This window comes from Haplochromis burtoni, unplaced genomic scaffold (assembly GCF_018398535.1).
Source record: "Haplochromis burtoni strain Fernald_Lab_line unplaced genomic scaffold, NCSU_Asbu1 Contig_382, whole genome shotgun sequence".
In the NCBI taxonomy this organism is placed as follows: Eukaryota; Metazoa; Chordata; class Actinopteri; order Cichliformes; family Cichlidae; genus Haplochromis; species Haplochromis burtoni.
In genome coordinates, this window is record NW_024582743.1 from 161,761 (window position 1) to 184,757 (window position 22,997).

At 40.2% G+C, this 22,997-nt stretch overlaps 1 protein-coding gene across 2 annotated transcripts in view; it reads left to right on the forward strand.

Annotated features, from left to right (window-relative positions):
* The window catches only part of LOC121811924 (protein Shroom2-like), a 24,866-nt gene extending 3,973 nt beyond the window's left edge, over positions 1-20,893 (forward strand). The window contains exons 2-3 of one of the 2 annotated variants that reach the window (XM_042212620.1): positions 2,867-3,181; positions 19,927-20,061. In XM_042212620.1, the coding sequence (XP_042068554.1) occupies positions 2,867-3,181; positions 19,927-19,935 (324 nt within the window). In that variant the 3' untranslated portion in view covers positions 19,936-20,061. Of the gene's footprint in view, positions 1-2,866; positions 3,182-19,926 lie in introns of both variants that reach the window. The other variant, XM_042212619.1, reaches the window with a different exon arrangement.
* Positions 20,894-22,997: the final 2,104 nt, after the last annotated feature.

Here is a 22,997-nt window from a genome sequence, read left to right on the forward strand (position 1 = left end):
TAAATATGTCTCTTGGGAGTACACCAGCTTCATGCAATTACAGTGAACTGGCTTACCCATTTATATTACACTCCTGTATCCTTTAATCCTGGAACTAAAAGTCAGCATATTATATCTTCAGGATGTTTTATTTGTGCTCTTTTTTTTTTTTTTTTTTTTTTTTTTTTTTTTTTTAAACACTGGCTATAATCACCTCTAAATATCCCTCAGATTAATAAATAAAGAGAGTTGCACATGCCTAATCTTTAACCTCTAATGAGAGGTCAAAAGTATGGAAACTTCAGGTTTTCACAAGCTAGAGAGTCAGTGAACCTGAGTCCAGCTCTAGTTTAGAGAGAGAGTGCTTTTCCTTGGCCGAGGCCCCCCATCGCTCTCAGAGGATATTTTCCCAAATCACACAGTCTTTATTGATTAGAGGAGGTATGTTGTTTCAGTCACGGTATGAGCGGGCTGAGCCACTCTGTTTAGATATCTCGGTCTGCAGGATAATGAATTTCAGCTGGAATACCACAGTCACTGACACACACACACTCGTGGAGTTACTGAGTGATTCTGTGGGCCTTATTTGGGTATATTTATTCCTGAAAAAGGCAAACAGTGCAGGCATGTGCATCGTTCTGCAGAGCTCGGGAATGCTTTAACACAGTTTTCCTTCACAGCTCTGAGAGGATTTTTCTTTTCCCTCACATCAGTAACGCTCATTAGATACTACTCCTTTGTGTTAATCAGCACTAGTTTAGATAAACACCTGCAACCGCGCACTAATGTTTATCTCCTCAGAGTCGGTGATTCAAGTCGCCTAGCGCAGATGGTACATGTTCATCAAAACTTTGTATTTTCCCGATGCTGCAGTTGCAGCATGTGGGTGAAGACGCATCATGTTTTTGTTGAGAAGTAACACGTGTTGTAATTCAGAAGAGCTTCAGACACTCCCTGCAAGACATTTTTGGCAGTGGTTTTAAAACTTAAAGAGTCCCAGGTGGGTGGGGTTTATTGTTTCAGAACAGAGCAAGACACTTTTGTCGATCACAGGAAAATATGTGCAAAACAAACAGAGTCATTCTCGTGTGTTTTTTACCCATCGTGGTTAATCTGACCTTTCCAAGTGCAAAGCTTAGCAGCCTCAACAGGACCAAACTGATGAGATATGTTTTCCAAAACAACTCTGCTGAGTTTAGGCTCTAAAAAATGTCTACTGCTGCTCACTTCATGCCTGATATCCAAATGTTATAGTAAATGTTGCTGTGACATCTCTAATGCTTACTTATTACGATCTAAAACAGGAATCAACAGGACAATAAGGCATCTTATCTTATCAATAATGCATCTTTCCCATCTGGGAACTCACTAGTTACACTGCTGGTTTTAGCCTCAGGAGCAAGTGGACCGGTGCCTGTTTCCTGTTCCGTGTATCACCTAAAGTTTAGAAATGCAGCTAATAAAAATCTAAATGGTCTTCAGATGACAAGCAGGGGTTTTAAGATTACATTTAGGCGAACCCAGTTCTCTTCCTGATCACCACATGCACCGTGTACCTATAGGATAACAAAGGGAAACTTTCAGAAGCTTTCAGTACCAGAACGCTCGTCCTCTGTAACTGTGCACTACTTCTAATCAATCAGTGCACTTTGACCAGATGACGCTTGTCCAGAAATATGTTGATGAGCAGCTCAGGATTTGATTGAGTTTATCTCGTGCTGAACAAGATGATGTGACTTTAAGAGGAAACACACACACACACACTGATAAACAGGCAGTCGTGTGCTGTGATACTGATGCACACACAGTGACAGGCTGCTAAGAGTCATCACTGTCAGCAATGATAAAGTAGCAGGGTCACACTGATATTTACAGTGTGTGTGTGTGTGTGTGTTAGAGAAGGAGCTTGTGGGAGTGATCAGAGACATTCGAGTCACATTTGGGTTTGCTCTCATTTTGATTTGTGCTGTAATTAAAGTGAAGGTTTACTTCAGTGTGCTATGACATGAAAAATGTATTGTATGCAGCTGGTAAAATGCCAAGTTCTTCCCCTGCTTACTGCTACCCCTTGTCAGGCTTTCCAAACACGTATGCAGTTTCCAGTATGCAGCACTCAGACTGAGAGCATTAAAACACTGATGCTTCATTCAGAGACTCAACCAAACTTCACTTACAAAAAGAACCTCAACAACAGCATTTCCTGTTAACACTCATCTAATCTGTTTTTGTGTCATTAGTGCTGATTCCCTTCTAAATATAAGTACTTTATTATTTTAAACTAGTTTAGGATCATTTTAGAATATTTCCGTCTTAAGGAAATAAAAGCAAAACAAATGAAATGGGAATAAAAACTGATTAGAAATGACAAAACTATGAGAACTCTGACGTCTAGAGGAAGGAAACCTATGAAGAATTGAGAGACATACAGGATGTAAGGATCACAAACACCCAAGACCTCCTGCTCTTCCCTGCAGTGACCTTGTCCATAACAGACACACATGCACACACACGCACACACACACGCACACACACACACACACACACACACACACACACACACACACACACACACACAGGAGAGCGAGTCCTGCCAGAACAATAGACGGCCTGATAGCAGCTGCCAGAGGAAGTGTAGCCCAGCATGTTTCATCATTTTGTATGTTCAGCCTAACTCAGCACAGACACCAGTCGAAGTTCAAGGTCTTGGATCTTACAAACCTCTTAAACCTTGGCCCCTTTCAGCTCTCAGACCTTTCATTTGGAGGTCAGTACCAGGAGCAGCCTTGCGTAACGAGCTGCTGCCCCACAAACTCGGGTGCTAGGAACTCACACTTTGCAGCCACATGTTTGGACTGCATCAGCTGATGTTGTGTGTTTGTTTGTGCAGGTTGAGGAGGGCGGCAAGGCGGACAGTTTGGAGCAGCCTCTGCGGGTGGGCGATGAGATTGTCATCATCAACGACATTGAGCTGACCGGGTACCGTCAGGAGGCCGTCGCTCTGATAAAAGGATCGTACAAGACTCTGCATCTCACCGTCCGCAGGTACACATGCCAGTTGTTAAAGCTCAAACCAACAAAACTGAGGCAAACGGACCACAAACGTCTGATTCTGAGACCGACTCAGAGCTTTCTGCAAGCACGCAGGGTGGATATTTCTCTTTCTAGCAACAGCCTGAAACCTGATAATCCCAGCAGGCGGTGGGTGAGTGTGTTTGGAGTGTAGCTTTACTTGCTGTAAATGTTGGTTTTATTCCAGCACTTGGTTTCAGCTGTGAGTTTTCAGTGCAGTAGTTTATTAAATTAAAGAAAATCTGGAATGAGTGACCAACAGTGTAGTACAAGGTTGGAGTGAGCGCAATCTGTTGCCCACGTCTAGACTTTTACCCTAAATAATTAATTATTATCTATGATAATAACAGTTCAGACAAGCACAGACTGGCTGGGGATTTGACTCAGTTGACTGTGTGTTATTAAAGGCTGTCACCATGTCAGCGATTAATAGAATTCACTTTAATGATATTACTGGATGTCCGGTATAGATGTTTTGGGAGTGACAGCTGAGTCCAGTGTGCCCAGCACACAGTTTGATTTGGGGATAGGATTTTAGCCCAAAGTGCAGCCTGTGTTCTAGGAGCCGTCATTCATGTCGTGCTGATTATTTATTATGTTGTATTATGTTGTATTACACTTACAGTGAGGTTCATAAGTTATTGGCCAAGGACACATTTTGTCATTTTGCTTCCATACACCTCCAGAGTGCAAACTTCAGGAAGCTTAATTACAACATTCTTATACTCAAACCAAAATGAGGATGAAAGACTCACCTAACTACCAAACCAAGGGCCAAACAAAAGGGCAAAATAGCACGTGAGCGCACACCTTAAATAGCTCTCATAGGTGTGGTTATTTTTATGGGCGATGTATAAAAGTTGCCCCATTTTCTCAACACGAGGGTCTGCAAGCTCATTCAAATATCAAGCACAAATATAAGACATGCTTGTTTTCTTTGGCGTTAAATATTGACATATTTGGCAGTAAACTGCATGTTATAATTATGTTGACCGCTAAGGTTTATTCTGTTTATTCTATTTGTTCTTATTTGGGAAACAAATGTCATCATTTCATGTTTTTGACATGCCAAATGACGATAAATCGATTCAACCACATTTAAATATGGTTGGGGTATTTTGCACCTCCAGAAATATGCAACAGAGTCAGTTGCAAAAGGTTCCCTTTTCTCACAGGCAATCCTGTCACTGGGTTCTCTTTTTAAATACCTGACAGTACTTTTTTTATGCCTGAATCCAGTTTGGGCTGGTGCAACACATCTGGCTCCAAATCTGAGCTGAACCTGAGGCTCAGCGTACTCCTGTTGTTGTGATACCTGTATGACCGTAAAGTAGGGAAAATGTATAGAAATTTGTTTTTGGATTACTTCTAGAGCTCCAGATTTTTAGATCATAAAGATATGACATAAACATTTAATGAAAAGGAGAAGCAGTGTACTGAGCAGATGTGGAAAAACAGAAGTCTTGTTGAAATTGCAGTTTGTTTTCTTAAGGAGTCTTGTTTCAAATATGTATCAGAGTGACGCATTTGAAGCTATGACAGTACTGGAGTGGTTAAACTAGCCTGTTCCTGGGTCCTGTAGGTGAAGCTTCTACAATCTCCTGAAGGCATCAAACACTTCTTCACATCCGGTTAAAGGTTCATCAGACCAGGATCACATGCTGATTAGACCCATTTATGACCTCTGACATGCCCGGGTGCCAACTTCAGCACTCATTGTGTGATTAGCGCTGATGTTCAGACTTTGTCCAGCGTTTTAAAGCTAAGTCGGTTTTGAGGTTAGGCTGTATTAAAACATAAGACTGCTAAGAAGCAAACAACAATCACCCATTTAATGGTAAAATAAGGAGCAGGAGACCTCAGCAGAGGGCGTGTCGTGCCACCCAGCATCAGTGTTGAGGTTGATGCACTGCCAGGTATGTGTTTGGGTTTGGGGTGTGACTTTGAGCGAGGCCACTGTCGCTACTGCAACTTCTGTTTACTGGAAGACGTGTGAGATGCCAAACACAATGCAGGACTTTAGACTTTAGACACACACACACACACACACTCTCTGTGGGACAGGTGTAAAGACACACACACAGGACTGTGAAAGGCGTGGTGACAAGGGAAGGCTGTGTGTGTGTTTTGGTCTGATTTTCTTCCTGTTTGGATCTGAAACTGTAAAAGTTGGACACTGCACAGGTTCAACATTTCATTTCTAGTCCTTATTCGATTCTGTTCTGCTCTACTCTATTGTGATGGGGCTGTACGGAGGCAAACTAGAAGGTTTGAACATTGGATCCTGGTTTGCATGTTGATGTGCAGTCAGCGTTTTTTTTTTTTTTTTTTTTAGTTGCTTTTTAGTGTCATGGATCAGCCCAGCAATCCATTTGATACCACAGACACAATTTGTCACGTTTTTTTCACGAGCACAGCTCTGAAAGTGCTCTGCTTTGGCACGAAGCATATTCATGTTTGCAGCTTGTATTTTGTCCACAGAAAGCAAGAAAGTGTAAAACAAGTTTTGACTGTTCTACTTTTACCCAGACTATGAGCTGTTCCAAACCAAACCAAAGTCATTCTTACGAATCAATGGACTTCAGTGACTTTAAGCAACTATAGGCAACCCTTCCCACACCGGGAATGCTAAATCAGCAGGCCCAAAAAGGTTTTTCTTAACTTTAATGCAACAGGAGCTACCGATGAGACTGGTGATTGACACATGACAGGGTACTAAATACATTAGAGGGTTATCTAGGCAGCCGCAGCAACCAAATAGAGCCAAACTTGGGTCTCTGATATGACCCCTCCATCATCACTCCCTTCAACCTTTATATGTGGACACAAATCAGTACATCTGAGCTCAAACAGAAGAAAAATGTCATCCAGAGATGCGAAAAAGTCATGCCCAGAAACACAAATCAAAAATAGATAAAAGGCTGTGACTGTCAGATGGACCCACCTGAGTCTTGGCTGTTCTGGCTATAGGCCTGAGAAGTGTTAAAGTTCGCTGGTTCTGCAGGTGTTTTAGTCTAATAATGTAATAAAGTCTGAAGGAGCTGTATCATTTTAGAACTTTTCTGTCTTATGGGAGTCTCTGTTTTGAAGCCTCAACATTAGCACCACAAAATGGTGGTTATCATCTAACTACTGGGAAGTTTAGTTAGCAAGCTGGCAAAACAGACACATAGCTGCTAACGGTGTTATATGACACAAAGCTATAATATTTTTCATATAATTGCATTAAAACACAGTCCAGAGATCCAGTCCAGTTACTTGGATTACTGTGATGCCAACCAGTTTTGAAGCCTCAACACCGGCCTTCTGGCTGCTGCCAGGTTTCTGGAACCATTAGTGACCATATTTAGAGACAAGGGATTGAATGATGATCCCATAAAAAATGGTCTAGCACCTTAAACTTTACTGAAAAACCTACTAAAGTGATTTTCATCAGAGCAGGTGAAGCCTACCTTGAGTCAGCCTCACGTGGACATTAGAGGAACTCCAGATTTTGGACACGTTTTGATGGCTTCGGGGGGTTGGTACTTTTCACCTTTACCTTTTGCCATGACTTATGTAGGTTTCTTTCTTTGTGTTACTTCCCGTAATGTTGATCCAAGGAAAGAAAAGTTTGAATGTGCATTCTTTCTCAGCCTAACACTAGGATTAGGGTTTGTTTTGTTTTGGGAGAAGCATTCATCACCTCCTCCTGCAGCTCCTCCATCGTCTCCAGCTGCAAAGCAACAGCCTCTCGGTGGGGTAATAAAGATTTATTGAGCTGAACTGATGGTTATTACCGCAGAAGACCAAAGTCTCTGTTTGTGTGTATGCGTGTCCTTTATCCGGAAGGCATTATAAAACTATGTGTGTGACTTTAGCGGGTATTAGCTGCTTTTATTGTTGGTATTGTGTGTGTGTGTCCTCCATCCTTGGTGTCAGTCAGACAAAAGGCGCATGATGTCGACACCAAACGCACCTGTCAGACCACGCCTTCTTTGTCTCTCCTTACGACTTTCTCTCCTCCATACCTGACTGTGCTCGATCTGATTGGTGCCTTCAGGTGAGCCCTGATTGGCTTGGAGACACAAAAGCAAAGAGAGACACACACACAAACACACACTCAGAAGCACAGACATTCAGAGGGAATCATGCCATTAGTGTACTCACAACAAGCTGAAAACAAAGCAGAAGAATTTCAGAGGAGCTGCCCATCAGAGCTGTAAGTGTATGTAAGTGTGTTTTCTATAAGTAGTGAGAACAAATGAAGCAGACTTTAAGTTAAATTTGTATTTAAGTAAAGATGGCTGATGTCATTTCAAACTTTAGAGTTTCAGTGTGAGTATTGTGATATAAAGTCAGCATATGAGGGTTTAATTTAAATCCATGTAGTTTAACTCCTTAGTTATAGTGTCATGTTCTCCAAGCTTTGGGGAACATGATTAGACAACACTTAATTGTTTTTCAGTCTGACAGGCTTCAGTAGGTAACGCCCATTCCAGATTATTGTACTTGGAAACTTGAAAAGCCTTTAACTGCCTGGAGGGTGTTTGTTTTCAGTGGAATGTTTTTTGGCTCTGGGAGATTTCTCAGATTAAAGGTATTTTCTTGTACATTGTTGTGTTTAAAAATAGTTTAAAACCTGCTGATACTAACTAAAGCAATCGAAAGCTATCTATGCAAAATATGTTTGTTGTATCGAAGAGATAACCCCTGAAGTCAAAGCAGGGCTGTACTGCACATTAGTGCAATACCAATTTGAACCACAAGATGGTGCAGCGAGTCAAATGGGTGGGGCTAAAAAGAGATAATGAATGTTAAACAGCAGCGAACATCCATAGACATCTTGCTAGTAAAATACTGCCCCTAGTGGTGAAAGTTGTAGTTAAATTATTAGAGAGTACCTGGAATCCAGATGTGGGTAATACGGGCAAGTAAAGAATCGTGAGTAGATATCTTTGAGAAAAATCTTTTTGTCATGATGTGAAGTGTCTGTTCGGTTATTTCCTGTTTTATTTTCTATTCATTGGTTCTTCACTTGGTAGTTTTCTTGGGACAGCCTCACCTGTGTTGTATTTGTTAGTTCCTGTTTTATGTTCTTTTTTTGTTCACACGTAGGCCTTCGTGAGGCCTAGAGACTCGTTGGCAACCACTGATCAATAGGGAAAACTATTTAGCAACAGTTAGCAAGTGGTTGCCAGAGGTAATTGCTATGAAATCAGTTGCTGAGGCCTCATTTATGCAGGCTTTGAGACCAGTTGGTGACCTCTGGAAGAATTTCCTGACTGCTTGGTGACAATTGCTTTGGTTGCTAGCAAGTTGCCATGGTTGACACTAGTAGCACTTAGGACTTGTCTCCAAATATTCTTTTTGCTTTATCGTTTTGTTTTGTTTTTTGTCTTGGTTCATGCAGATAGTGACATTTGATTATGTGAACATTACCAACAACCAACTGGAGTGTTTGTCTCTCTGGTCTCTCAGTCAGTGCGATGTATTCTCTGTTTCTTCCTGAGCTGTGTGAACTGTTGCATACATGCAACAGTTTATTCAACAGCTTTTCTTCTTGTAAATTTCCACAAACAGTAGATGAGAGATAATGTTAGAAGGAATCTAGTGGTAGTTTTGCAGAAGATCCAAAGTCTTTCCAAAAGCTTAACTTCTATGTCTAAAAACTTACGGATTATTGTTAAGGTCATTGGTTGCTGACTCAGAACTCTGGATTCTCTTAAATTACGCATATAGAAGTATAACCTGCAGGGATATAAGTCAAAGTCATCGGTTTTTAAGCATTTTTCTGTCACATTTTACTGGTGATTACAGATTTGGGGGAGTTGACTCTCTCCTTATTCATCAAAATATTCATTTTGGTGTCAGAATCACTGTCTAGAGTGGCAGGAATTGCTTCTAAATGGGATCACTTGCATATATGCTGATGTTATTAACTGAATCTTTGACCATGCCTAATATGAACAGCCATCAATGCAACAGTATAGATATACATGAAAGAAAAAAGGGTTAATCTTAACAGGTTTGTTTGAATATACCAGTGAAATGGTGCATTGTGGTGACTGGGCTGTTTTTGTTAAGATTTGTTTTCTACAGTTTCGTTTACACGTGAGGGTCCTCCTCTATGTTGGGCCCCTGGATGCAAACTGATGTAGATCAGACTGAATGCGAGCTGGGTCCAGGCCGTACGAAACTGCCACATGTAGCGCTTCTCAGAGGGAGGTACTTCAAGTATTTCTCAGCAAACAACAGATGGGTCTAGTGACATCACAGAGTCTTGTCATCACCACTGGGTTGCTGGGAAACGAACTGCACCAATGTGCTGAGCGGGTGAATATGTTGGTGTTTGTCGAGACATAGTGCCAGCGTGTACCTCTAGTAGACTCTATTTAAAAAATGGACGTTTGGGTGAATACGTGACAATTTGTCTGTTAATTAAGTTGATTTTCTTAACGTCCCCCTAATTCCAGTCTTTATGCTGAGCTCGCTTGACTCCTATTGTGTATTTGACACATAGACACTGTAAAAATTCTTAGCCTTGTGTCATTTTTGGACTCCTTTATAGTTTTGTGTAGAAAAGGAGCTAGTTTAGCTTCCCAGGAAGTTTAATGTCTCCACACATTAAACCCAGAGGAGCTTGTTCTGCTCTTGGATTTAGTTTGGATTGGACAAGCAACTTTGGGTTGTGGGTTGTGAAGGTTGTGACACTGGCCACTCAAAGGTTTTTTCTTAATGAACTTCCTTATTGTGCGTGTGCGTGTGCGTGTGCGTGCGTGTGTATCCACAGTGGAGCATGTGTGTAGCGAGTGTGTAGATCTTTTTTGTTCTTCTTTTAATTGATACCTGACACTTGCTTTCCTCATGAGTAAGGTAATATTATCGGGGCTTACCCCTGCTGTGTGTGTTTATGTGTGTGTGTTACCTGTATTACCTTTACTACTACTCCCCTTACGTCTTGCAGCTGCTGTACCTGCGTTTTGTCTTCTAATCTCCAGTAAGCAGCGGCGTGCACTTAAGCAGTGTTACATTACACATGAGGAAAAGCTTTTATTTCCCCTTAGGCAAAAAACCAAAAAAAACACAGAGTGCATACAGGAGGCGCTTGCTGGGTGAAGTGCATCGATCATGTTCAGGGCTTTTTCAGAAAGGGGGAAAAAAACTCTAGTCACTGTTTAGTTGCATTCCTGCTGGATGCTACAATGTCAAGGCCACTGCAGGTGTGTCTTTTTCTATGGCTGCTTTTCCTAAAATAATCTTTACTCTGTGGAAAATTCAGGAAAATGCCAAATCTGTGCTTCTCCAACAGGATTAATAATCTACAGCCTAGTAGCAGCTCTGTGATGATTTTTTTTTCTTGGCATAAAGTTGAGCATATTTTCCATCATTGTCTGCCAGAAAACATCAGAGAAACACAGACTTAATGGATTGGAGTACTTTTAAAGGAACTGATTACATAGCTGATATTTTAAATTACAGTTAAAGCTAAATATAACAAACTGCAATGTCCTTAAAGTCTCTTTTATAAGATAACTAACATAGATAGATAGATAGATAGATAGATAGATAGATAGATAGATATGAATGAAGTTGTTCTCTGCATTGGCCAGAGGAAGAATCATGATCACTCATGATTTTTCCTTTTGCTGCAGTGTTAATGATGAAGCCGTCCTTAGCATTAACATGCATGGTTACTCTTGTTAGACAGTTGGGTACTCTTGGACAACGACCCAGCAGTGCTGTGTCTGTCCTGAGCCGCCTTTACTGTCTGTCCTGTTGCTTTAATGTCTGCAACGTCTTTGTGACTCCAGGTACTTTGTGGTCGTCTCCTTTGTTATTTCTCCTTGTGGGTTCCAGGTCAGAGCCTGTATTGTAATGTTGGTTGTTGGCTTTCTCGTGGTATAACTGAGCTGCCCCCATCTCCTTCTCAAGATCTGCTGCTACAACTTAATGCTGCTTATTATTAAGGCCAGATTTGTAAGGCCAGACCTTACAAATACTGCCTGGGCCTTGCTGATTCGGCATCTGTCCCACCTGCTTGTCTCACACGCTGCCGGTCTACATGAAGGGCTTTAGTTTAGTGTATTTTAACCCAACCACAGTTTTTTGGTTCATAGCCTTGGACCGTCAGGCCTGTCTTTCTGAGGTTTAGACTTCACGGCTGATTTACATCTGCGGTAAGTCTTTGTAGAGCCTGCAATGTGACCCTTGTAAGTGGTCAGCACTGTTGCCAGCATTCATGCTAGTTGATGGTGTTAATTACCTTGTGGTTGTGTCGTAGTGTTTTGTACACATTGGCAGCCACGACAGAAACAATAAAAACCTGGAACTTTTTCCCCCGCTGGGCCCCCGCTTTTTGTTGTGGCCTTTTGCTTTATTCTTTTCTTCTCTTGTCTATTAAGCTTTTCCACTTTTTGTACATGTCTTCACATCCAATAGTTTCTGCAGTTTCCTGTGGACTCAAATTGTGGTCATAAATATTCTGTACTCGTAAATCAAATGCGTAGTTGTGAACTGAGTTTTGTAACCTTGTAAACCAGAAATCTGAAAATTTTATGTTTGTGCATCTATCGATGAAAGTTTGTGTGTTTGTAAAAAATATTTACACAAGTTACAATTTATTTATTTTTTGTTAAGTTCTGGTTACAGATACAAAGCGAAAAACTCTTTGTAAAACTCTGCGCTCAAGTTCCCTCGCTTGTGTGTGAGTTTCAACTTGCAAGATCGAATTTGACCAGATTTTTCTTCCTTTCAGCTGATTGGTCAATGTCATGTCAATCACAAGTGTAACAATCCAATCTGAGAACAGATGCGTTTGGCTGTCGGAGGGGCGTTTTACTGAGCTTCAGGACCTGGAAGGGTAAATGCCCTTTCACGTGCCAGCGTTTTCCTTCATCACCACACAGGAAAACAGTCTGTGCGTGTCTGAGTTCGGTGATTTTCTTTGTCACAGGTTTACGTGCTTATACAGGGACCTCCAGAGCCTTTTCAACAGATCTGTGGACATCAGGGGGACAGCAGTGTTGTGGAAATGAAACACTCTTCACTAGTTGGGATAGTTACAAAGCTTTCTTCGTTCTGAATGAGTGATAGGTGATATGTTTTTATTGAACATTTGAACAAAATTCAACACAAACTCTTGTAGAGGATATAAAGCCAGAGATGTACATCTTTTGAAACGACAAGAAGGAGGCGCATCTAGTACACACAGAGGTGCCGCAAAATAATGACAGAGCTCTGCGGCCAGCGCAACAAATTTTGCATCCTTCGCTCTGAGTTAGCGGTGAGCGCAGCGCATGCCGCGTCCGTTGTGAAAGGGCCTTTATGCTGCACAGCAGAATCCATTCAGGGGGATAACATGGTGCTCGATTCTCAGTCCTGATACTATCAGAGCTGCTTCAGTGTTATCAGTGACAGCACCGGTGTGGATGAGTGTGTATTTTCTGTATGCGTTTGTTCTGGTAGTGTCTTCCTTGGTGCATACGCTGCAGTTGGTCGGTGCTTTGTTGAGCAGGTTTGGCCACAGTCTCTTCCTGTTGTTCTCTGTAATATTTGCATATGCTTTGTTTCGTGCTGATTGAGTCTCTTAGACTGAATTCAAAACCGATGGAGAAAAACAAAATCCTGCTCTTCTGGGAGGGACATAAACCAGAACACGAGATAATAAAATCTGCAACAGCCTTTTGCTTGTTGTGTTTTTAATAGAGATGGCACAATACCACTTTTTTATGTCCGATACCGATACCGATATCATAAATTTGGATATCTGCCGATACCGATATGAATCCGATATAGTGTTTTTTTAATCAATAAAACAGTTTTTTTAATATCTTGCTGCTTTTGTATAAGTTCATACTCAAGTAAAAAACAACAAACACTAAAGCTATTCTGTTATACCTCGTATGCAAAAAATACACTGACCCAAAATATTTCATAGTTCAGCAATACTGATCAATCTAATAAACTTAAACCTACTCCATCCTTCCTATTCTGGTATTTTAATCTTAGCAGAAATATTAAGCAACCTAACTAATAGGGTTGCAACTCCCAGCAAAAAAAAAAATAGGGAACCACCCACTCCACCTCATGATGCTTAATTCGACGTAATCAACTATAATTTGATGCAGTGTGGGAAAAAATACACAGAAATCAGTTATTTTTCAAGAAAATTAAATGGATTCAACATCTTTCTTCAACAGAAATTGCAGACTGCACAGATGGTACCTTCCCAAAGGAAAAAGTACTATAGCTTACTAGGGTATATTAGACTTAATAGTTACTATATACAGTAATGGACTTCTATCATTTTACATCAGATTAAAACTTTGGGTGTAAGATTCAGATAATTATTTATTAAAAGCTAGACATTTTAAATGAGAATAAGAAAGAAAAGTATGTCTTTGTGCCCCCTTTTCCCTGTTAATGCCCTATCGGCCCCCCTGGCTAAACTTTGCTAGATCCGCCCCTGCACAGTTACCAGCCGTCAGCTACTAGAAAAGGATCCTGGTGTAGAAAGTAATATTAAATAAATTCTAACAACAGCTTATCAAGCTTAAACGTGCTGCTGTTGTTCAGCCGCTGGTTTCCTCTTTCTGGCGCGAAGTGGGCGCATAAAACAAACAAGAGAGACAGACCGCGAAGAAAAGCCGATCAGCTGATCATTGATCAGTTTCATGATTGAAGTAGCAGCAGGAGAGGGAGGGAGAGAGAAGAGGCAGTCGCTCCATATATCGGTTGTTAAGCTTAACGCTGGAATGCTTTACAAACATTCAGAGATGAACTTACACACTTGCTTTACTTCTCTCTGGGATAACTTCCTCGGAGATGAAATGCCGGATTGCTAGCGAGGCTACAAATACACACAGCCGCTCTATCACGTGACCCGCATACTGCTGCGATGTGCTACGGTTATGAGCCGAGTTACGCCATGTCGCAAGTTTTGTGAGGTGCTTTTTTGATATTTAATGGATCGGATTACATTTTTTATTTTTCTCCGATATCCGATCCAGTAATTTACGTCCAGTAATTTACGTCAGTACCTCTAGTTTTTAATAGCGTTTATTTGTCCTGCATGTCTTTATTGTTACTTCACACGGAGGGATGAAAGGGCTGGTTTTATGAGAGCAGAGAAAGTGTATGTAGGGAGGAGATCGGGGTGGAGTGATGGTTCCTAACTTACTTTTTTTTTTCTTACATTGACAACAGAGCTCCCCTGAATTTAATAAACACTGATGATTGTCTAAATCAAAACTTTTGTTTGATTTTAAATAATTTTGTCCGTAGTAGTTCTAGCATATATGATATTATTTTTCACTGAAATGATAGCAGCAGAGGCGTGTTTAAAGGGGGGTTTAGGGTGTTCCTGCATCCAGGTTTTTATAACGTGAAATATTGTAATAATATTCTACATTTTTAACACATTTGTAAATTTAAGTTAAAAAAAATCCGCCTCATATGCCTCTCATTGGTTTCGTTCATTGCCTGCCTCCCCGCAACTCCTCAACACCTCATTTAAAAAGCTGCGCCCATGCTCCCGCTCATAGATCATACCATTCTTTTTGTGGTACAATGATTAATGTTTATTTCACACTTTTAAGGTTTGAGGTTCAGACCTGCTGGAGTTTGCATGTCCTCCCTTTTCTTTTCCTGCATGTGCTTTTCCGACTTCCTCCCACAGTCCAGACACATCAGTTAGCTGTTGATTCTATAATGTCCAGCTCAAAAGGTTAAACTGTATAAAATAATAGATAAATGAGACAGGGGTTAAAATCTGAGAGCAATAGATAAATTCCAGTCCATTTTCATTATTCCAATTCATTTTGAGCAAATTTTGAGTACATTTTCAGAACACTGCCCAGTTAAAACCGGGATGCAGTCTTTAAGTCTGCTGTCATTAGCTGTTTCCAGGTCCAAACACCGCTTCAGGTCCCAAAGTCAAATGAACACTGCAGCATCACTGAGAGTTACAAACTGTCTAAATTCTTTCATCTTTAATAAAATGATCAGCGTTCTGCTCTACCAGGTGTAGCAATTAAGTTTAACATCCAGGCATCCATGAAAACAGAATGTATTAAATTTAACGGAGTTAGAAGTTAGCTCACTAGTTTTCGCCTAAACATGATATAACATGACTGAGAGATTTCTGAAAGATTCAAACGTACAGCTCTGCTATCACTTCCAACATAAATTAAGATAGAAAACTAAACAGAAATGACGTTTGTAGGGTTACTGAAGTTGGGCTAGCTGATATATAATGATGTGCTACGTAATCGCTAGCTACACAGCTATGTTAGCATAACATAAACCGTGAAGCTGGAGGACGAACGCTAACTTTTTTCCACTCGATAAAAGTTAGCGTGAAGGTTCCTGATGGTTAGGGATGGTTAGGGACAAATGCAATTGCATGGCAGGACCTGTAAAAGGACCAAACTTCAGTCAGGAGAACAACTGAGATAATCCATCCACAATATGAGGTTAGTCATTAATTTACTGCTGCATGGGCTGGGCTGTAGTTACATCATAAGGTTTTAAAAACTGAGCTGATCACTGCCTTTTTTAGGGACTTGTTCAAATTAAATAGAACAAAATACAAAGCATTAAACATGTTAAAAATACAACACCCTTAATAAAGGCAGAGTAGTTTGGACCCGGAAGCAGAGTTCATATGTCATTGCTTAAAGACCGGATTATTGCAATCGTGTTTATTTCTGCTGTGAAGCTGGACATTTAAACGTGGGAGTCTATGGGATTGGCTCATATTTAGAGGCAGCCTCAAGTGGCTATTAGAGGAACTGCAGTCCTTTAGTATAATGTGTACATTCACCCAGAAAATTGGCACGTTAACCAGTAGCCCCACTGCTGAGTCATCATCCAGCTCAGTCACTCTCAGTGTAAGACCAAAGCTCTGATATTAAAGATTAAAACATGTAAATATTCAGATTTAGGTTTTTAGGTGCTCTGACCTCTGGGTAAATGATGATAAACTGTTTTTCTTTCAGGTTTCTTGATCACTGCAGTTACAAAGTAAATAAAATCAGATGGACTGAATTTGAAACTTGATGACAAAAGGAGGCCAAGAGGAATTTGAAAACATTCGATCATAGTTGCGTAGCTGTCTGTAGGTGTCCCCTCCGCCTCTTTTCTCCCAGTCCCTCTCTCTCTTTGTCTTCATCCATTCATCTCTGCTGACTCTCTGTCTTTGTGCTCTTTTGTTGTCAGTTGACGTAATCGAGCTGAATGAATGTTTGAGTTTCTCTGCTCAAAAAAAGACGAGGAGGAAGTCATTACAGGGATGAACCGCCTCAATAGAGTTTCCCAGGCAACCCGTGTGTGTGTGTGTGTGTGTGTGTGTGTGTGTGTGTGTGTGTGTGTGTGCACAGTGACTTTGTGGGGACCCATATGGACACTTTTAACAACACAAAAAAAATCACTGTGAGTTCACACAAAACCCAGTTTGGTTCCGTTACAATATTTTTTTAAAAGGTCTCCAAAGACATTTGTTAACTCTTTGAAGGAAATCCCAACTATTTTGAGTTACAGCCCTTATTATGATGTAAATGCACAATATTTTCACTTTTTTATAAAATCTGAATCTTTTCACACATATTTTGATCTAGAAAGAGTGTAATTAGCTCAATAGCGTAAATTCCAGGGCTATTATTATTTCTATTGGCCTGGAGTTTGCAAAGAATAAATAAGATAGCACAATGAGCCTTGTTTTGTTAAACAGGAAACAAGCAACATGATTCTATTTGATTTAAAGTACTGATGTTCATTTTAACTTAGCTATAAATGTCAAAACATTAAAATGTCAAATTAAAATTTACCCAGCAAGTAAAATTTCTGTTTCAAATGCATAAAAACCCCTCCACTGAGTATTTTTACTCAATAAATCAGTAACTTTAGTTCATGTAATGGAGTGAATGTAACCTCTCACATCTCACCCTTCTCTACACGTGCATGCAACCATATCATGTGACAAAATTCCACACGCAGGTCACATGACACTAAACTGTCTCCATGGCAGCTTGGTAAAACATTTCTGCTGAGGAAGGTTTCAAAATAAAAGCTTCAGAAACAGATAAGTTGGACATAAGGCAAGTTTAACTTAGTGATGATTTACTTACTTAACATTTTCTTGTGTATCTCTGTGCGCTTTAACACCACTGTTTGTAACCCAGAAACAGCAGAGATCCATACCTGATCTTCACCTGCTGGATGAGTCATTTTTACCTCTAATGATTGAAGTGTGACATAAAACCAGTTTGTGGACTGATTGTTTCCTCTCCTGTGAATGATTTCAAAATATATTTCCTCCACTTCAGTCATATTCAGACAGATTTGGTACTTTTTTGAGAAATGTTATCGGACCATCTCCAATATCAAATAAAACTACTGTTTATGGTGTTTTTTATTGATTTTTTCATCTTTAGTTGTGACTCACACTGCTATTGAACTTGATGAACTCAGGTGAGGTCAGGGCCAAAATGCTGTGTGTGTGTGTGTGTGTGTGTGTGTGTGTGTGTGTGTGTGTGTGTGTGTGTGTGTGTGTGTGGATCTCTTGGATTCAACCCAGGAAGATGCAAAAATCCCTTCTTGAGAAAGAAGGGTATAAAAAACCTGCCAAATCAGACAATCAGTTACCGTTTAGGAATGAGGAAGCATTCACAATGCTTTATTAGTGTGAATGCTTGAAAAGCATTCACAGTATTGTTCTTCTAATCTTTATTATTAATTCCGTACTTTTTGCACCTACTCCTTCAAAACCGTTCAACTTAGAAAAACCATTCAAACACCATTAGATTCCTCTTCTTTTGGACATGACTGCTTCTACTTTTCTCATTTTTAACATTTATATTTTTAATTTTATTCAACTTTTTTCAACAAAAATTTCCCATGTATTTCAATGGAGAGACCCTTCAAATTCTCATTCAAATTCCTCCTCTTTAAACTGTATCTACTTCCACATACATTGACATAGAGCCACCATTCAAACTTTAAAACGAAGACAAGACATTCAACTATTCAACTTGTATTTATCTTTTCAATATCTATTATACTTTTTCTTCAGTTCCAGTTTAAGTTTCATGATGTTTTTTCACCCGTTTCAGAGTTTATAATGGGTGTGTATGGGACGGAATGTTGGGGCTAGAGTGAGACAGCTCAACTGCTAGAGTGAGAGGAGCAAAAAAATTAATCTTAAAATCTTTTTTAAAACTGCTGCTGTGTCCGCAGCGTTTGCTCTACAGGTATGATTTTACCCTCAAAACGTAGCCATCGCTGTCCTCTTTCATCCAATGTGTTTACTATTGTACTAGGTGTTATGGTTCTTTCATAAATGTCACCAATGCACAGCCTCCTCCCTCCAACTCTTCCATAGACTCTAATGTTAAAATGGCTCAGAAGGTTCGTTTGAAAATCAGAAGAGCATGGTGTCTTTACACTGTCACCACGTCCATATAATAAACTCCACAGGCATGAAAACTGAGAATTAGGTAGACTGGACATTGCTGCCGCTCACGGTGAAAGAATTTTGTCAATACGACTTGTACTTTTCATTTGGGAACGATTTGTTTCGGGCCTGACTTTTCTGTTCATTTTAAGCAGCAAAAGTGAGGTGCATGTCTGTGTACGTGTGTATGGAGCCATTGGGTGCAGTCACTATAGCAACCAGGCTCACACCTGCCTGCTTAACGAGCTCTCTCACTCTGCCAAGATTCATCTTAAACACTTCTCTTTCAACTGCTGCTGTGTCCACAGTGTTACAGCCATCATTTTACCCTCAAAACATCGCCATCGTTGTTCTCTTTCCAACATCTTGTCTTTCAAAGCTCAGAGATGTCAACTTTTTAAACTGTGTGGATCCAAGTGGAGGGATCACATTTTAGTCATTCAGTGATTCAAAGAATATGACCTTTTAATATTCATTCAGATGTTTTCTGACTCTAAATGTTCTTTTCTCATTTCTTAGGTTTTTCTAATTTACAATTAAAACATTTTCAGCTTTTTTCCAACTTCTTCTTCTGTGTAACCTTCAGCTTTTAGCAGTTCAGCACTTTTGTTTTCAGGTTAAATTTCTGTATTTTTTATCTCATTCAAAATTTTTAACTTAAATTCAGCAATTAATTCATTTCAGTGCATACATTCAGATTCAAGCATTCACACTACAGTTTCTTCAGAAAATGCACTTTCTAGTTAGTTGTGAGCTTAAAGCATTCCAGTATTGTTTCCTTTAATTCATCACATGAAGGTGGTCATAAAGGCAGCTCTTTGAAATGAGCATCTCTGAAAGGCTCATAGACTGGTTTCATATATGGATGTGGATCAACCAGTGGCCATTTTTTATTTTTTATTTTTTTGTTAGCCGCTGCCTTGTATGGTTTCTGGAGCCCAAAGTAACCATATTTGGATAAGAGGGTGGTGTGCTAAGTTGGATGCTGTGTGACAAAACAAGCCTTATTATATGTCCGATAATTCCATTAAAAATGGCCCAAAAACCAAAACCAGGAATTTCTGTGATTTTAATTAGAGGAGGTGAGGCCTACAGCTCTCTGTGCCTCTACTCCTGTAAATCAAATCAACCCCCAAATTCTAAGCCTTTACAAAATCTAAGTAAGTGACCGATTATTTAGAAAATTCCCCTGAAAATTTTCTCTAAAGCAGGAAACTAATCATAGAGACCAACTTATTTTTCATAGCAGGTTTTAACCCTTTTTATTTCTAATGTAGAGTTGAACACTTTAGCATTGGAGTCTGTGAAGGCTGCCTCACTTTTTGAGCCAGCCTCAAGTGGCCATTAGAAGAACTGCAGTTCCGTATTGGCTTCCTTGTTCAGCTGCAGATGGATGAAACAAAAATTTTGTTTAACTTTAATTTTCTGTCTATGTTTTTCCTCAGGGAGCTTGATCCGGGATACATCGAAGAGTTTATGCCTTCAACGGTTTCTCTTTCTGCTCTTCCTGCTCCTCCTCCTCCTTCTTCCTTTCCATCGCCGCCACCACCACAAGAACAACAGGAACAAAAGACGCACCGGTCATTACGTCACAGCCCACCATGTTCAGCAGTCCAACTACGCATCAGAAACCGGTAGGAGGTGGCTGAAAGCCTGTATCACCTTCCAATCAGTTGTGCCCTCAAATAGCAGTTATCCAATCATTTCTTGCCACCTGTCTGTCTTTGGAGTTCTCCACATGCGGCTGTAGTATACAAGGGTTTTAGATCGTGGTTTCTTTTTTCTGCCTTTCTAGGCAAGAAATATAACCATGGAGAAGAGTTTGTGTTCATGTGGTTATGATATAATTGGCTAAAATTAGCGTGCCATCGATTACATTTTAGGATTTTTTGCTCAAGCTCTTAGGAGCAGGAGCTGTTTGAGAGACAAAAAAGGTACTTTAACACAAGCTCTCACTTTTTAAAATCAGTTGCATTAAAATTACTAAGAAACTTAATTTATAAGATATATTTAAAGGTACTTTTTGTAATTACCTACTGCAGGAAAAGATCAAATTTTCACCACTAGGGGCAACGTTTTACCACTGGGTGTGTTGTGTTGCCTTAGATATGTGCTGGTGTTTGTTTGTCATTAGGGGTCCAAATCCAGAGGCTGCATCTTCCTGAGGACCCAGCCTTCGTGGTCTACGTGGGCCGGGTCCTCCGAAGGCCGGGTAGGCCAGAAGTGAGGGGCTGTGAACCTTGACGGTCTAACCTTCAGTTTTGCGTCACCAGCTGTCTCGGTGGAGTTTAATAAACTAGGCCGCCTGCTCCTTGCTATCTAAAATATAACAGGACACTGGAGTAAATTCTCGATCATCTAACGCTTCTGTTTAATCGGTTTTTCAGTTGACGTTTATTCAGCTGTAATCTCAGCCAAACCGATTTACTCGGAACAAATAAAACACTAAAAAAAAAACAATAACATTTTTAAGTTATCTAAGTAACTTATATATCATGTTTAACCAGTAAAAGACCGGGGGGTTTGAAAACGCTGTGCCGGGAGTTCGCTGTTCTCGCCGGCTAGCTATTGAGCTGGTGGGTAACAGACGTCTCCGAAACACGTCAGCACTTTTGCAAATATGTGATGTCTTGATAAACCAAGCAGATATTTGAAGTTTACACAGCTACATTCTCGCCTGAAAATATGTTAAAAGTTTATTTTGTGACCCAGAGTAATAAGAGTATATTAAAACTAGTAGCGGCCGCCATTGTTGGAAACTGGAGTTTGGCTGGGCCGCGCTATGAATTCTGGGATATGGTGGGCCACGAAGGACACACCCGACCCATCCTTCAAATTCGGGGAAAAGGAGGACGCATTTGTCGGCTGCATTCGGAGGAGTCTACGAATTTGGACAGCCTTCGGCTCGCTGTGACGTAATCGGTCTACAAATGCGGCCTCAGGAGGATGCAGCCCATGAATTTGGACATCTCCATTGTAAGCAAGAATGTTTTCTTTTGCCTGGTTAAATAAAGGTTAACTTGACTCAGGCTGCATCTTGTGGCAAAATTGGTAGCTATATGTGAGTACAGCTCTGGACAGTTTGACTTCAGTGTTATATCTCTTCGATACAAAAACATATTGACATAGTTAGAGCTTTGATGCTTTGTGTTCAAGTTTTGAAACTATTTTTAAATGCAGAAATTTAGAATAAGAAGCTTTTTAATGTCAGTATGTAAATGACATCATACATATTTAAACAAAGAGGGCCATAAAAAGAGAGGATGACAGTGTGCATGTAATTACGGTTACAGCCGTTGTGTTGCTCACTGGGATTTCCTGCCAACTATTCATTAACAATTCCTTCCAGAGTCAATAATTCTCCCTTTATTTTCCTAAATGTCAGTTGGGTTTATGCCATGCAGGTTAAAACAGGAAGTGATGTTGGCGGTCAGCTGAGGATGTCTTCGGCACCGGTGTTAGGATGTCCTGCATGTGTTTCCTTTGGGTGTGATATTTATTGCGATGTCCTGTTGTGTGTTTGTGACCTTAAAATCAAGCTCAGCTCAACAGGAAATAAAACTGTGTTGTTATGGTAACCACCAACCAGTGACTTCATCAGCAGTAGCATCTTTATGGCTTCCTGTAATTTGCGTAAACTCTGTGATGTCATCAGCTTTGACCGTTTGTTTTTTTTTCACAAAATTCAGACAGTGTTGAAGAGCTCATTTACAATAAACACTTGAAACGATGTTCCTGATTCTTACAGGATTTTAATTTCTTTGGAACTTGAATTCAATCTGCAGGAACAACTTCTAAGATAAGCTGAACTTAATATCATCCATCTATTTACTTCCACGTATCCAATTCAGGATTGCGTGAAGCCTATCCCAGCTGTTATAGAGTAAAAGTCGGGGTAGACATTGGGCAGGATGCCAGTCTGTCACAGGGATAACACACACAGATATTCCAATATTCACACCTATATGGGCAATTTAGATTCCCTAACTACATGTGTTTGGACTGTTGGAGGAAGCGGAGTACCAGGAAAGAACACAAACACAGAGAGAACATGCAGAAAGTCCTTGTCTGAGTGTTGGATTCGAACCCATGACCATCTTGCTGTGAAGCAACAGTGCTAACCTCCTGCCCATTTATATATCACTTATGAATCAAATAATAATCATTTGGTTTATTTCTATATGATAAAAAAATAATTGGGGATTGATTTCACAATCCGATACAAAAATAGATTTATCTCTTAAATTTTTCATTTGCAGACCTCAAGGACCTTTGATGCTGAAACTGCCTCATTGTTTTAGTGTTATTTAGCTCTGCAGTCAAAGGTGTTTAGTTTAGTCTGAGGTAAACTAAAGAAATGATGAATTATCTGCGGTGTGGACATTCATCAGTCTCTCGCGACAAAGTCTATAAATGCTAACACCACTGCACCAGGGGTTCATCCTAATACGGAGCTCATGTTCTGGAAGGGTTTGTGTGTCTGTAATTAACATCACAGACTCAAGGGGGTGCTAGT